Here is a 15,662-nt window from a genome sequence, read left to right on the forward strand (position 1 = left end):
CCATATCAACCCTAACCCATCATACAGACCATCCAACCCAGCCATATCAACCCTAACCCATCATACAGACCATCCAACCCATATCAACCCTAACCCATCATACAGACCATCCAACCCATATCAACCCTAACCCATCATACAGACCATCCAACCCATATCAACCCTAACCCATCATACAGACCATCCAACCCATATCAACCCTAACCCATCATACAGACCATCCAACCCATATCAACCCTAACCCATCATACAGACCATCCAACCCATATCAACCCTAACCCATCATACAGACCATCCAACCCATATCAACCCTAACCCAACATACAGACCATCCAACCCATATCAACCCTAACCCATCATACAGACCATCCAACCCATATCAACCCTAACCCATCATACAGACCATCCAACCCATATCAACCCTAACCCAACATACAGACCATCCAACCCATATCAACCCTAACCCATCATACAGACCCTCCAACCCAGCCATATCAACCCTAACCCATCATACAGACCATCCAACCCAGCCATATCAACCCTAACCCATCATACAGACCATCCAACCCATATCAACCCTAACCCACCATACAGACCATCCAACCCATATCAACCCTAACCCATCATACAGACCCTCCAACCCAGCCATATCAACCCATATCAACCTAATCATACAGACCATCCAACCCATATCAACCCTAACCCATCATACAGACCATCCAACCCATATCAACCCTAACCCATCATACAGACCATCCAACCCATATCAACCCTAACCCATCATACAGACCATCCAACCCAGCCATATCAACCCTAACCCATCATACAGACCCTCCAACCCATATCAACCCTAACCCATCATACAGACCATCCAACCCAGCCATATCAACCCTAACCCATCATACAGACCATCCAACCCAGCCATATCAACCCTAACCCATCATACAGACCATCCAACCCATATCAACCCTAACCCATCATACAGACCATCCAACCCAGCCATATCAACCCTAACCCATCATACAGACCATCCAACCCATATCAACCCTGTCTCCTCTACCCCCTGTCTCCTCTACTCCCTGTTCCCTCTACCCCCGGTCTCCTCTACCCCCTGTTCCCTCTACCACCTGTCTCCTCTACCCCCTGTCTCCTCTACCCCGGTCTCCTCTACCCCCGGTCTCCTCTACCCCCTGTCTCCTCTACCCCCGGTCTCCTCTACCCCCTGTTCCCTCTACCCCCTGTTCCCTCTACCATCTGTCTCCTCTACCCCCGGTCTCCTCTACCCCCTGTCCCCTCTACCCCCTGTCTCCTCTACCCCCTGTCCCCTCTACCCCCGGTCTCCTCTACCCCCTGTTCCCTCTACCACCTGTCTCCTCTACCCCCTTTACCCTGTCTCCTCTACCCCGGTCTCCTCTACCCCGGTCTCCTCTACCCCGGTCTCCTCTACCCCCTGTCTCCTCTCTCTACTCCCTGTTCCCTCTACCCCGGTCTCCTCTACCCCCTGTTCCCTCTACCACCTGTCTCCTCTACCCCCTGTCTCCTCTACCCCGGTCTCCTCTACCCCCTGTCTCCTCTACCCCGGTCTCCTCTACCCCCTGTTCCCTCTACCACCTGTCTCCTCTACCCCCTGTCTCCTCTACCCCCGGTCTCCTCTACCCCGGTCTCCTCTACCCCCTGTCTCCTCTACCCCCTGTCTCCTCTACTCCCTGTTCCCTCTACCCCGGTCTCCTCTACCCCCTGTTCCCTCTACCACCTGTCTCCTCTACCCCCTGTCTCCTCCCCCGGTCTCCTCTACCCCCGGTCTCCTCTACCCCCTGTCTCCTCTACCCCTGTCTCCTCTACCCCCGGTCTCCTCTACCCCTGTTCCCTCTACCCCCTGTCTCCTCTACCATCTTTCTCCTCTACCCCCCGGTCTCCCTACCCCCTGTCCCCTCTACCCCCCTGTCTCCTCTACCCCCTGTCCCTCTACCCCCTGTCTCCCTCTACCCCCTGTCTCCTCTACCCCGGTCTCCTCTACCCCGGTCTCCTCTACCCCCTGTTCCCTCTACCCCCTGTCTCCTCTACCCCCTGTCTCCTCTACCCCCTGTCTCCTCTACCCCCGGTCTCCTCTACCCCCTGTCTCCTCTACCCCTGTCTCCTCTACCCCCTGTCTCCTCTACCCCTGTCTCCTCTACCCCCTGTCCCCTCTACCCCCTGTTCCCTCTACCCCGGTCTCCTCTACCCCGGTCTCCTCTACCCCCTGTCCCCTCTACCCCCTGTTCCCTCTACCCCGGTCTCCTCTACCCCGGTCTCCTCTACCCCCTGTTCCCTCTACCCCCTGTCTCCTCTACCCCGGTCTCCGCTGCACCCTGTTCCCTCTACCCCGGTCTCCTCTACCCCCTGTCTCCTCTACCCCCTGTCTCCTCTACCCCCTGTTCCCTCTACCCCCTGACTCCTCTACCCCCTGTCTCCTCTACCCCCGGTCTCCTCTACCCCCTGTTCCCTCTACCACCTGTCTCCTCTACCCCCTGTCTCCTCTACCCCGGTCTCCTCTACCCCGGTCTCCTCTACCCCCTGTCTCCTCTACCCCGGTCTCCTCTACCCCTGTTCCCTCTACCCCCTGTCTCCTCTACCATCTGTCTCCTCTACCCCGGTCTCCTCTACCCCTGTCCCCTCTACCCCCTGTCTCCTCTACCCCTGTCTCCTCTACCCCGGTCTCCTCTACCCCCGGTCTCCTCTACCCCCTGTTCCCTCTACCCCCTGTCTCCTCTACCCCCTGTCTCCTCTACCCCCTGTCTCCTCTACCCCGGTCTCCTCTACCCCCTGTCTCCTCTACCCCCTGTCTCCTCTACCCCCTGTCTCCTCTACCCCCTGTCTCCTCTACCCCCTGTCTCCTCTACCCCCTGTCCCCTCTACCCCCTGTTCCCTCTACCCCGGTCTCCTCTACCACCGGTCTCCTCTACCCCCTGTCCCCTCTACCCCTGTTCCCTCTACCCCGGTCTCCTCTACCCCGGTCTCCTCTACCCCCTGTTCCCTCTACCCCCTGTCTCCTCTACCCCGGTCTCCGCTGCACCCTGTTCCCTCTACCCCCGGTCTCCTCTACCCCCTGTCTCCTCTACCCCCTGTCTCCTCTACCCCCTGTTCCCTCTACCCCCTGACTCCTCTACCCCCTGTCTCCTCTACCCCGGTCTCCTCTACCCCCTGTTCCCTCTACCTCCTGTCTCCTCTACCCCGGTCTCCTCTACCCCCTGTTCCCTCTACCCCCTGTCTCCTCTACCCCTGTTTCCTCTACCCCGGTCTCCTCTACCCCCTGTTCCCTCTACCCCCTGTCTCCTCTACCCCCGGTCTCCTCTACCCCCTGTTCCCTCTACCCCGGTCTCCTCTACCCCCTGTCTCCTCTACCCCCGGTCTCCTCTACCACCTGTCTCCTCTACCCCCTGTCTCCTCTACCCCCGGTCTCCTCTACCCCCGGTCTCCTCTACCCCCTGTTCCCTCTACCCCCTGTCTCCTCTACCATCTGTCTCCTCTACCCCGGTCTCCTCTACCACCTGTCTCCTCTACGCCCTGTCTCCTCTACCCCCGGTCTCCTCTACCCCCTGTCTCCTCTATACCCTGTCTCCTCTACCCTCCCGTCTCCTCTACCCCCTGTCCCCTCTACCCCCTGTCCCCTCTACCCCTGTCTCCTATACCCCCTGTCTCCTCTATCCTGTCTCCTCTACCCCCTGTCTCCTCTAACCCGTCTCCTCTACCCCCTCTACCCCGGTCTCCTCTACCCCATCCCCATTACCCGTTCTCCTGCCCCCTCTACCCTGTCTCCTCTACCCCCTTTACCCAGTCTCCTGCCCCCTCTACCCCCTGTCTCCTCTACCCCCTGTCCCCTCTACCCCATCCCCATTACCCGGTCTCCTGCCCCCTCTATCCTGTCTCCTCTACCCCTGTGCCATTTACCCTGTTTCAATTCAGAAACAAGCTGAGTCTGCTGTTATTGTCATGCTGCTCAGATTAACCCTAATACAAGAGAGAGAGCTGGTCCAGCAGAGAAGCTATATTTGGCAGCAGAGCCCCCCCTTTCCCTCAGAACCAAGCATCACTGTTGCTATGGGACCAAGGCACTTCATACTGTATATCTGGATCCAAACACAAACCAGATGCCAACAATGTGCTCTCCCTTTTTCTCTCCCTCTCTCTCTCTGCAGGACCACACTCTTAATTAAACATTGGACAACATGTTACAGTAGTCATCACTATTAAGAACACACAGCCATAATCAAGAGAAGATAAATGATAAATATATGATCAATGCCGACCGGTGCATTCATTAGTGGTAGTATTATCCGTTTGATAATCAGATCCAGTGATTGGCTCACCTGTGAAGAGGCCTTGTGATGGAGGATACGTGCCCAGCAGCGAGGCGAGAGATGAGACCTGCCGCTAACCTGGAGACGAGATAGGGGGGGATCAGGGGGAGGAACCGGGAGAGGGCGACAGCGGAGCAGAGATGTCGGAGACGGAGACGACAGACACAAACAAGCAGTAAATGAACAGATGGCTGGTGGATGCGCATAGAGAGGTTGCTATGGGCGTTGCTGTAGCCTGCCTGCTGAAACGCGCGGTGTTGTTGATGATGAGGATGAGCAGTCCGTTTTTTGTCGTGATGGTGAATATATATCATCCGATGAAAATATTTCAGATAGCGAGGATCCACGTTGCAGATTAGCGCGAAGAATATCAGGGAAATAACAAATAACAGGGCTGGGGATGGAAGATCCTTTGCTTGCAGAGCGGAGAGAGACCGTCACAGCGGATCCGTGCGTGGCTTTGTCGTAGCGAGTCACCACGCTGCTCGTGCTGATGCTGCAGTTGCTAGGGCGCGTGGTGCAGATGATCTCCACGAACCAAGGCGCGCGTGTGCGGGGCGATGCATAGACCTACCGCATAAATAACAGTGCGGTGGTTTCCATGCGGTCTAAAACCCACCGGTCTATATGGGTTTAACAGTCAGGGAACGGATTATTTTAAATTACAGAACAAAAACAGGGCCTGAAATCAAATAGACTTTGAGGCAGTTGTCAGCAACACACAATATAACGGATATAGTCCATGAACCAGGGGTTCGGTCAGGCTCACTTAGGGAAACGATGTCTCGGTGATTTTTCTGAAGGTCTATGTGCCTAGAGTTGGAAAATGTGTGATAGCAGTGCAGCGATGGTAGTATGTATGTGATAACGCGTTGTTTTACCCCTCCATCCCAGGGGATTTTTACCCCCTAGAACAGGAACAAAACCCCTCCATCCCATAGGGATTTTACCCCCTAGAACAGGAACAAAACACGTTGTTTTACCCCTCCATCCCAGGGGATTTTACCCCCTAGAACAGGAACAAAACCCCTCCATCCCATAGGGATTTTACCCCCTAGAACAGGAACAAAACGCGTTGTTTTACCCTCCATCCCAGGGGATTTTACCCCCCTAGAACAGGAACAAAACCCCTCCATCCCATAGGGATTTTACCCCCTAGAACAGGAACAAAACGCGTTGTTTTACCCCTCCATCCCAGGGGATTTTACCCCCTAGAACAGGAACAAAACGCGTTGTTTTACCCCTCCATCCCAGGGGATTTTACCCCCTAGAACAGGAACAAAACCCCTCCATCCCATAGGGATTTTACCCCCTAGAACAGGAACAAAACGCGTTGTTTTACCCCTCCATCCCAGGGGGATTTTACCCCCCTAGAACAGGAACAAAACCCCTCCATCCCAGGGGATTTTACCCCCTAGAACAGGAACAAAACCCCTCCATCCCATAGGGATTTTACCCCCTAGAACAGGAACAAAACGCGTTGTTTTACCCCTCCATCCCAGGGGATTTTACCCCCTAGAACAGGAACAAAACCCCTCCATCCCATAGGGATTTTACCCCCTAGAACAGGAACAAAACGCGTTGTTTTACCCCTCCATCCCAGGGGAATTTTACCCCCTAGAACAGGAACAAAACCCCTCCATCCCATAGGGATTTTACCCCCATAGAACAGGAACAAAACGCGTTGTTTTACCCCTCCATCCCAGGGGGATTTTACCCCCCTAGAACAGGAACAAAACGCGTTGTTTTACCCCTCCATCCCAGGGGATTTTACCCCCTAGAACAGGAACAAAACCCCTCCATCCCATAGGGATTTTACCCCCCTAGAACAGGAACAAAACCCCCTCCATCCCATAGGGATTTTACCCCCTAGAACAGGAACACAACTAGAACAGGAACATAATGCGTTGTTTTACCCCTCCATCCCATAGGGATTTTACCCCCCTAGAACAGGAACACAACTAGAACAGGAACATAATGTGTTGTTTTACCCCTCCATCCCATAGGGATTTTACCCCCCTAGAACAGGAACAAAACCCCTCCATCCCATAGGGATTTTACCCCCTAGAACAAGAACAAAACGCGTTGTTTTATCCCTCCATCCCATAGGGATTTACCCCCCTAGAACAGGAACAAAACGCGTTGTTTTATCCCTCTATCCCATAGGGATTTTACCCCCTAGAACAGGAACAAAACCCCTCCATCCCACAGGGATTTTACCCCCTAGAACAGGAACAAAACCCCTCCATCCCATAGGGATTTTACCCCCTAGAACAGGAACAAAACCCCCTCCATCCCATAGGGATTTTACCCCCCTAGAACAGGAACAAAACCCCTCCATCCCATAGGGATTTTACCCCCTAGAACAGGAACAAAACCCCCTCCATCCCATAGGGATTTTACCCCCTAGAACAGGAACAAAACGCGTTGTTTTACCCCTCCATCCCAGGGGGATTTTACCCCCCTAGAACAGGAACAAAACGCGTTGTTTTACCCCTCCATCCCAGGGGGATTTTACCCCCTAGAACAGGAACAAAACCCCTCCATCCCATAGGGATTTTACCCCCTAGAACAGGAACAAAACGCGTTGTTTTATCCCTCCATCCCAGGGGGATTTAACCCCCTAGAACAGGAACAAAACCCCCTCCATCCCATAGGGATTTTACCCCCCTAGAACAGCTGAAACGCAGCTATGAGCTGAAACCCAGCTACGAGCTGAAACCCAGCTACGAGCTGTCAAGTGACACGAGCTGAAACCCAGCTACGAGCTATCCAGTGACACGAGCTGAAACCCAGATACGAGCTGAAACCCAGCTACGAGCTGTCCAGTGACACGAGCTGAAACCCAGCTATGAGCTGAAACCCAGCTACGAGCTGAAACCCAGCTACGAGCTGAAACCCAGCTACGAGCTGTCCAGTGACACGAGCTGAAACCCAGCTACGAGCTGAAACCCAGCTACGAGCTGAAACCCAGCTACGAGCTGTCCAGTGACACGAGCTGAAACCCAGCTACGAGCTATCCAGTGACACGAGCTGAAACCCAGCTACGAGCTGAAACCCAGCTACGAGCTGAAACCCAGCTATGAGCTGAAACCCAGCTACGAGTTGTCCAGTGACACGAGCTGAAACCCAGCTATGAGCTGAAACCCAGCTACGAGCTGAAACCCAGCTACGAGCTGAAACCCAGCTACGAGTTGTCCAGTGACACGAGCTGAAACCCAGCTACGATTTTACCCCCCTAGAACAGGAACAAAACCCCCTCCATCCCATAGGGATTTTACCCCCCTAGAACAGGAACAAAACGCGTTGTTTTACCCCTCCATCCCAGGGGAATTTTACCCCCCTAGAACAGGAACAAAACCCCCTCCATCCCATAGGGATTTTACCCCCCTAGAACAGGAACAAAACGCGTTGTTTTACCCCTCCATCCCAGGGGATTTTACCCCCTAGAACAGGAACAAAACGCGTTGTTTTACCCCTCCATCCCAGGGGATTTTACCCCCTAGGACAGGAACAAAACCCCTCCATCCCATAGGGATTTTACCCCCTAGAACAGGAACAAAACCCCTCCATCCCATAGGGATTTTACCCCCTAGAACAGGAACAAAACACGTTGTTTTATCCCTCCAGCTACGAGCTGTCCCAGTGACACGAGCTGAAACCCAGCGAGCTGAAACCCGAGCTGAAAACCCAGTCCAGTGACGAGCTGAAACCCAGCTACGAGCTGAAACCCAGCTACGAGCTGTCCAGTGACACGAGCTGAAACCCAGCTATGAGCTGAAACCCAGCTACGAGCTGAAACCCAGCTACGAGCTGAAACCCAGCTATGAGCTGAAACCCAGCTACGAGCTGAAACCCAGCTATGAGCTGAAACCCAGCTACGAGCTGAAACCCAGCTACGAGCTGAAACCCAGCTACGAGCTGAAACCCAGCTACGAGCTGTCCAGTGACACGAGCTGAAACCCCAGCTGAAACCCAGAGCTTTCCAGTGACACGTCCAGTGCTGAAACCCAGCTCCAGTGAGCTGAAACCCAGCTACGAGCTGTCCAGTGACACGAGCTGAAACCCAGCTACGAGCTGAAACCCAGCTACGAGCTGTCCAGTGACCCAAGCTGAAACCCAGCTACGAGCTGTCCAGTGACCCAAGCTGAAACCCAGCTACGAGCTGTCCAGTGACACAAGCTGAAACCCAGCTACGAGCTGTCCAGTGACACGAGCTGAAACCCAGCTACGAGCTGAAACCCAGCTACGAGCTGTCCAGTGACACAAGCTGAAACCCAGCTACGAGCTGTCCAGTGACACAAGCTGAAACCCAGCTACGAGCTGTCCAGTGACACAAGCTGAAACCCAGCTACGAGCTGTCCAGTGACCCAAGCTGAAACCCAGCTACGAGCTATCCAGTGACCCAAGCTGAAACCCAGCTACGAGCTGTCCAGTGACCCAAGCTGAAACCCAGCTACGAGCTGTCCAGTGACCCAAGCTGAAACCCAGCTACGAGCTGAAACCCAGCTACGAGCTGTCCAGTGACCCAAATCAGACTAGCTAAATACCAGCTATGCTTGCGTCGAGCAACACTGAACCAAATCAAATAAAATTGTATTGGTCACATACACATGGTTAGCAGATGTTATTGGTTACATACACATGGTTAGCAGATGTTAATGGTCACATACACATGGTTAGCAGATGTTATTGGTCACATGGTTAGCAGATGTTATTGGTCACATGGTTAGCAGATGTTATTGGTTACATACACATGGTTAGCAGATGTTAATGGTCACATGGTTAGCAGATGTTATTGGTCACATGGTTAGCAGATGTTATTGGTCACATACACATGGTTAGCAGATGTTATTGGTCACATACACATGGTTAGCAGATGTTAATGGACACATACACATGGTTAGCTGATGTTAATGGTCACATACACATGGTTAGCAGATGTTATTGGTCACATGGTTAGCAGATGTTATTGGTCACATGGTTAGCAGATGTTATTGGTCACATACACATGGTTAGCAGATGTTATTGGTCACATGGTTAGCAGATGTTATTGGTCACATACACATGGTTAGCATATGTTAATGGTCACATACACATGGTTAGCAGATGTTATTGGTCACATGGTTAGCAGATGTTATCGGTCACATGGTTAGCAGATGTTATTGGTCACATACACATGGTTAGCAGATGTTATTGGTCACATACACATGGTTAGCAGATGTTAATGGTCACATACACATGGTTAGCAGATGTTAATGGTCACATACACATGGTTAGCAGATGTTATTGGTCACATGGTTAGCAGATGTTATTGGTCACATACACATGGTTAGCAGATGTTATTGGTCACATGGTTAGCAGATGTTATTGGTCACATACACATGGTTAGCAGATGTTATTGGTCACATGGTTAGCAGATGTTAATGGTCACATACACATGGTTAGCAGATGTTAATGGTCACATACACATGGTTAGCAGATGTTATTGGTCACATGGTTAGCAGATGTTATTGGTCACATGGTTAGCAGATGTTATTGGCCACATACACATGGTTAGCAGATGTTATTGGTCACATGGTTAGCAGATGTTATTGGTCACATACACATGGTTAGCATATGTTATTGGTCACATGGTTAGCAGATGTTAATGGTCACATACACATGTTTAGCAGATGTTAATGGTCACATACACATGGTTAGCAGATGTTATTGGTCACATGGTTAGCAGATGTTATTGGTCACATGGTTAGCAGATGTTATTGTTCACATACACATGGTTAGCAGATGTTATTGGTCACATACACATGGTTAGCAGATGTTAATGGTCACATACACATGGTTAGCAGATGTTATTGGTCACATGGTTAGCAGATGTTATTGGTCACATACACATGGTTAGCAGATGTTATTGGTCACATGGTTAGCAGATGTTATTGGTCACATACACATGGTTAGCAGATGTTATTGGTCACATGGTTAGCAGATGTTATTGGTCACATACACATGGTTAGCAGATGTTATTGGTCACATGGTTAGCAGATGTTAATGGTCACATACACATGGTTAGCAGATGTTAATGGTCACATACACATGGTTAGCAGATGTTATTGGTCACATGGTTAGCAGATGTTATTGGTCACATGGTTAGCAGATGTTATTTGTCACATACACATGGTTAGCAGATGTTATTGGTCACATACACATGGTTAGCAGATGTTATTGGTCACATGGTTAGCAGATGTTATTGGTCACATACACATGGTTAGCAGATGTTATTGGTCACATGGTTAGCAGATGTTATTGGTCACATACACATGGTTAGCAGATGTTATTGGTCACATGGTTAGCAGATGTTATTGGTCACATACACATGGTTAGCAGATGTTAATGGTCACATACACATGGTTAGCAGATGTTAATGGTCACATACACATGGTTAGCAGATGTTATTGGTCACATGGTTAGCAGATGTTATTGGTCACATGGTTAGCAGATGTTATTGGTCACATACACATGGTTAGCAGATGTTATTGGTCACATGGTTAGCAGATGTTAATGGTCACATACACATGGTTAGCAGATGTTATTGGTCACATACACATGGTTAGCAGATGTTATTGGTCACATGGTTAGCAGATGTTATTGGTCACATGGTTAGCAGATGTTATTGGTCACATGGTTAGCAGATGTTAATGGTCACATATACATGGTTAGCAGATGTTATTGGTTACATACACATGGTTAGCAGATGTTAATGGTCACATACACATGGTTAGCAGATGTTAATGGTCACATACACATGGTTAGCAGATGTTAATGGTCACATACACATGGTTACCAGATGTTATTGGTCACATACACATGGTTAGCAGATGTTAATGGTCATATACACATGGTTAGCAGATGTTATTGGTCACATACACATGGTTAGCAGATGTTATTGGTCACATGGTTAGCAGATGTTATTGGTCACATACACATGGTTAGCAGATGTTATTGGTCACACACATGGTTAGCAGATGTTATTGGTCACATACACATGGTTAGCAGATGTTAATGGTCACATACACATGGTTAGCAGATGTTATTGGTTACATACACATGGTTAGCAGATGTTATTGGTCACACACACATGGTTAGCAGATGTTATTGGTCACATGGTTAGCAGATGTTAATGGTCACATACACATGGTTATCAGATGTTAATGATTACATACACATGGTTAGCAGATGTTATTGGTCACATACACATGGTTAGCAGATGTTATTGGTCACATACACATGGTTAGCAGATGTTAATGGTCACATACACATGGTTAGCAGATGTTAATGGTCACATACACATGGTTAGCAGATGTTAATGGTTACATACACATGGTTAGCAGATCCTATTGGTCACATACACATGGTTAGCAGATGTTATTGGTTACATACACATGGTTAGCAGATGTTATTGGTCACATACACGTGGTTATCAGATGTTATTGGTCACATACACATGGTTACCAGATGTTATTGGTCACTTGGTTAGCAGATGTTATTGGTCACATACACATGGTTAGCAGATGTTAATGGTCACATGGTTATCAGATGTTAATGGTCACATGGTTAGCAGATGTTAATGGTCACATACACATGGTTAGCAGATGTTAATGGTCACATACACATGGTTAGCAGATGTTATTGGTCACATGGTTAGCAGATGTTATTGGTCACATACACATGGTTAGCAGATGTTATTGGTCACATGGTTAGCAGATGTTATTGGTCACATGGTTAGCAGATGTTATTGGTCACATACACATGGTTAGCAGATGTTATTGGTCACATGGTTAGCAGATGTTATTGGTCACATACACATGGTTAGCAGATGTTAATGGTTACATACACATGGTTAGCAGATGTTATTGGTCACATACACATGGTTAGCAGATGTTAATGGTCACATACACATGGTTAGCAGATGTTAATGGTCACATATACATGGTTAGCAGATGTTATTGGTCACATACACATGGTTAGCAGATGTTATTGGTCACATACACATGGTTATCAGATGTTATTGGTCACATGGTTAGCATATGTTATTGGTCACATGGTTAGCAGATGTTAATGGTCACATACACATGGTTAGCAGATGTTATTGGTCACATGGTTAGCAGATGTTATTGGTCACATGGTTAGCAGATGGTATTGGTCACATGGTTAATAGATGTTATTGGTCACATGGTTAGCAGATGTTATTGGTCACATGGTTAGCAGATGTTATTGGTCACATGGTTAGCAGATGTTAATGGTCACATACACATGGTTAGCAGATGTTATTGGTCACATACACATGGTTAGCAGATGTTAATGGTCACATGGTTAGCAGATGTTATTGGTCACATACACATGGTTATCAGATGTTATTGGTCACATGGTTAGCAGATGTTATTGGTCACATATACATGGTTAGCAGATGTTATTGGTCACATGGTTAGCAGATGTTATTGGTCACATGGTTAGCAGATGTTAATGGTCACATGGTTATCAGATGTTATTGGTTACATACACATGGTTAGCAGATGTTATTGGTCACATGGTTAGCAGATGTTATTGGTCACATGGTTAGCAGATGTTAATGGTCACATACACATGGTTAGCAGATGTTATTGGTCACATACACATGGTTAGCAGATGTTAATGGTTACATACACATGGTTAGCAGATGTTATTGGTCACATACACATGGTTAGCAGATGTTAATGGTCACATACACATGGTTAGCAGATGTTAATGGTCACATATACATGGTTAGCAGATGTTATTGGTCACATACACATGGTTAGCAGATGTTATTGGTCACATACACATGGTTATCAGATGTTATTGGTCACATGGTTAGCATATGTTATTGGTCACATGGTTAGCAGATGTTAATGGTCACATACACATGGTTAGCAGATGTTATTGGTCACATGGTTAGCAGATGTTATTGGTCACATGGTTAGCAGATGGTATTGGTCACATGGTTAATAGATGTTATTGGTCACATGGTTAGCAGATGTTATTGGTCACATGGTTAGCAGATGTTATTGGTCACATGGTTAGCAGATGTTAATGGTCACATACACATGGTTAGCAGATGTTATTGGTCACATACACATGGTTAGCAGATGTTAATGGTCACATGGTTAGCAGATGTTATTGGTCACATACACATGGTTATCAGATGTTATTGGTCACATGGTTAGCAGATGTTATTGGTCACATACACATGGTTAGCAGATGTTATTGGTCACATGGTTAGCAGATGTTATTGGTCACATGGTTAGCAGATGTTAATGGTCACATGGTTATCAGATGTTATTGGTTACATACACATGGTTAGCAGATGTTATTGGTCACATGGTTAGCAGATGTTATTGGTCACATGGTTAGCAGATGTTAATGGTCACATACACATGGTTAGCAGATGTTAATGGTCACATGGTTAGCAGATGTTATTGGTCACATACACATGGTTAGCAGATGTTATTTGTCACATACACATGGTTAGCAGATGTTATTGGTCACATACACATGGTTAGCAGATGTTATTGGTTACATACACATGGTTAGCAGATGTTATTGGTCACATACACATGGTTAGCAGATGTTATTGGTCACATACACATGGTTAGCAGATGTTATTGGTCACATACACATGGTTAGCAGATGTTATTGGTCACATACACATGGTTAGCAGATGTTATTGGTCACATACACATGGTTAGCAGATGTTATTGGTCACATACACACGGTTATCAGATGTTAATGCGAGTGTAGCGAAGTGCTTGTGCTTCTAGTTCCGACCGTGCAGTAATATCTAACAAGTAATCTAACAATTTCACAACAACTACCTAATACACACAAGTGTAAAGGAATTAATAAGAATATGTACATATCAATATATGGATGAGCGATGGCCGAACGGCAAGATGCAGTAGATGGTATAGAGTACAGTATATACATATGAGATGAGTAATGTAGGGTATGTAAACATTATATAAAGTGTAAATTGACTAGTGATACATTTACTGCCAGGTCGTAGTTGGAAATGAGAACCTGTTCTCAACTGGCCTACCTGGTTAAATAAAGGTAAAAAAATAAAATGACATCCAATTTTTTATTAATAAAGTGATTTGGGTCAGTGTGTTGGCAGCAGCTACTAAATGTTAGTGGTGGCTGTTTTACAATCTGATGGCCTTGAGATAGAAGCTGTTTTTCAGTGTCTCGGTCCCAGCTTTGATGCACCTGTACTGACCTCGCCTTCTGGATGATAGCGGGGTGAACAGGCAGTGGCTCGGGTGGTTGTTGTCCTTGATGATCTTTTTGGCCTTCCTGTGACATCGGGTGGTGTAGGTGTCGTGGAGGGCAGGTAGTTTGCCCCCGTGCATGAAAGCACCAGCTGTTCCGGATGACTGTGTGCTTATGCACTCTGTAGCCAAGGTGAGTTAGACCTTTAATAAACAGGTTAACATTCACAAGGCTGCAGGGCCAGACGGGTTACCAGGACGTGTACTCAGAGCATGTGCTGACCAGCTCTGAGTACACGTCCTGGTAACCCGTCTGGCCCTGCAGCCTTGTGAATGTTAAGCCCCCCCTCGTCTGTTCTATCTTGCCGATGCAGCATGTATCCCGCTAGCTAAATATCCACGTCGTCATTCAGCCACGACTCCGTGAAGCATAGGATATTACAGTTTTTGATGTCCCGTTGGTAGGATATTCGTGATCGTACCTTGTCTAGTTTTTTGTCCAATGATTGCACGTTGGCGAGTAATATTGATGGTAACGGCAGCTTTCCTAGATGTCTTCTGCGGGTCCGGACGAGGCATCCGGCTCTTCATCCTCTGGGAAGTCTGCACTGTGGGGTGTTTGGAGAATATCGTGTGAGTCCTGCTTGCTGCTGTTGTTGTTGTTGAAGAAACCTTTGTCTAATCCAAGGTGAGTGATCGCTGTCCTGATATCTAGAAGCTCTTTGTCTAATCCGAGGTGAGTGATCTCTGTCCTGATATCCAGACGCTCTTTGTCTAATCCGAGGTGAGTGATCGCTGTCCTGATATCTAGAAGCTCTTTGTCTAATCCGAGGTGAGTGATCGCTGTCCTGATATCCAGAAGCTCTTTGTCTAATCCGAGGTGAGTGATCGCTGTCCTGATATCCAGAAGCTCTTTGTCTAATCCGAGGTGAGTGATCTCTGTCCTGATATCTAGAAGCTCTTTGTCTAATCCGAGGTGAGTGATCTCTGTCCTGATATCCAGACGCTCTTTGTCTAATCCGAGGTGAGTGATCGCTGTCCT

General features: G+C 48.2%; 1 protein-coding gene across 1 annotated transcript in view; it reads right to left on the reverse strand.

Moving 5' to 3' along the window:
* LOC135570205 (protein FAM117B-like) overlaps nt 1-15,211 on the reverse strand; it is a 53,996-nt gene extending 38,785 nt beyond the window's left edge. The window contains exons 1-3 of the mRNA XM_065016315.1: nt 15,158-15,211; nt 4,779-4,907; nt 4,347-4,553 (exon numbers count right to left, since the gene is read on the reverse strand). Of these exons, the coding sequence (XP_064872387.1) occupies nt 4,347-4,553; nt 4,779-4,907; nt 15,158-15,211 (390 nt within the window). The remainder of the gene's footprint in view (nt 1-4,346; nt 4,554-4,778; nt 4,908-15,157) is intronic.
* Nucleotides 15,212-15,662: the final 451 nt, after the last annotated feature.

Source organism: Oncorhynchus nerka, unplaced genomic scaffold, assembly GCF_034236695.1.
Source record: "Oncorhynchus nerka isolate Pitt River unplaced genomic scaffold, Oner_Uvic_2.0 unplaced_scaffold_1032, whole genome shotgun sequence".
Lineage (NCBI taxonomy): Eukaryota > Metazoa > Chordata > Actinopteri > Salmoniformes > Salmonidae > Oncorhynchus > Oncorhynchus nerka.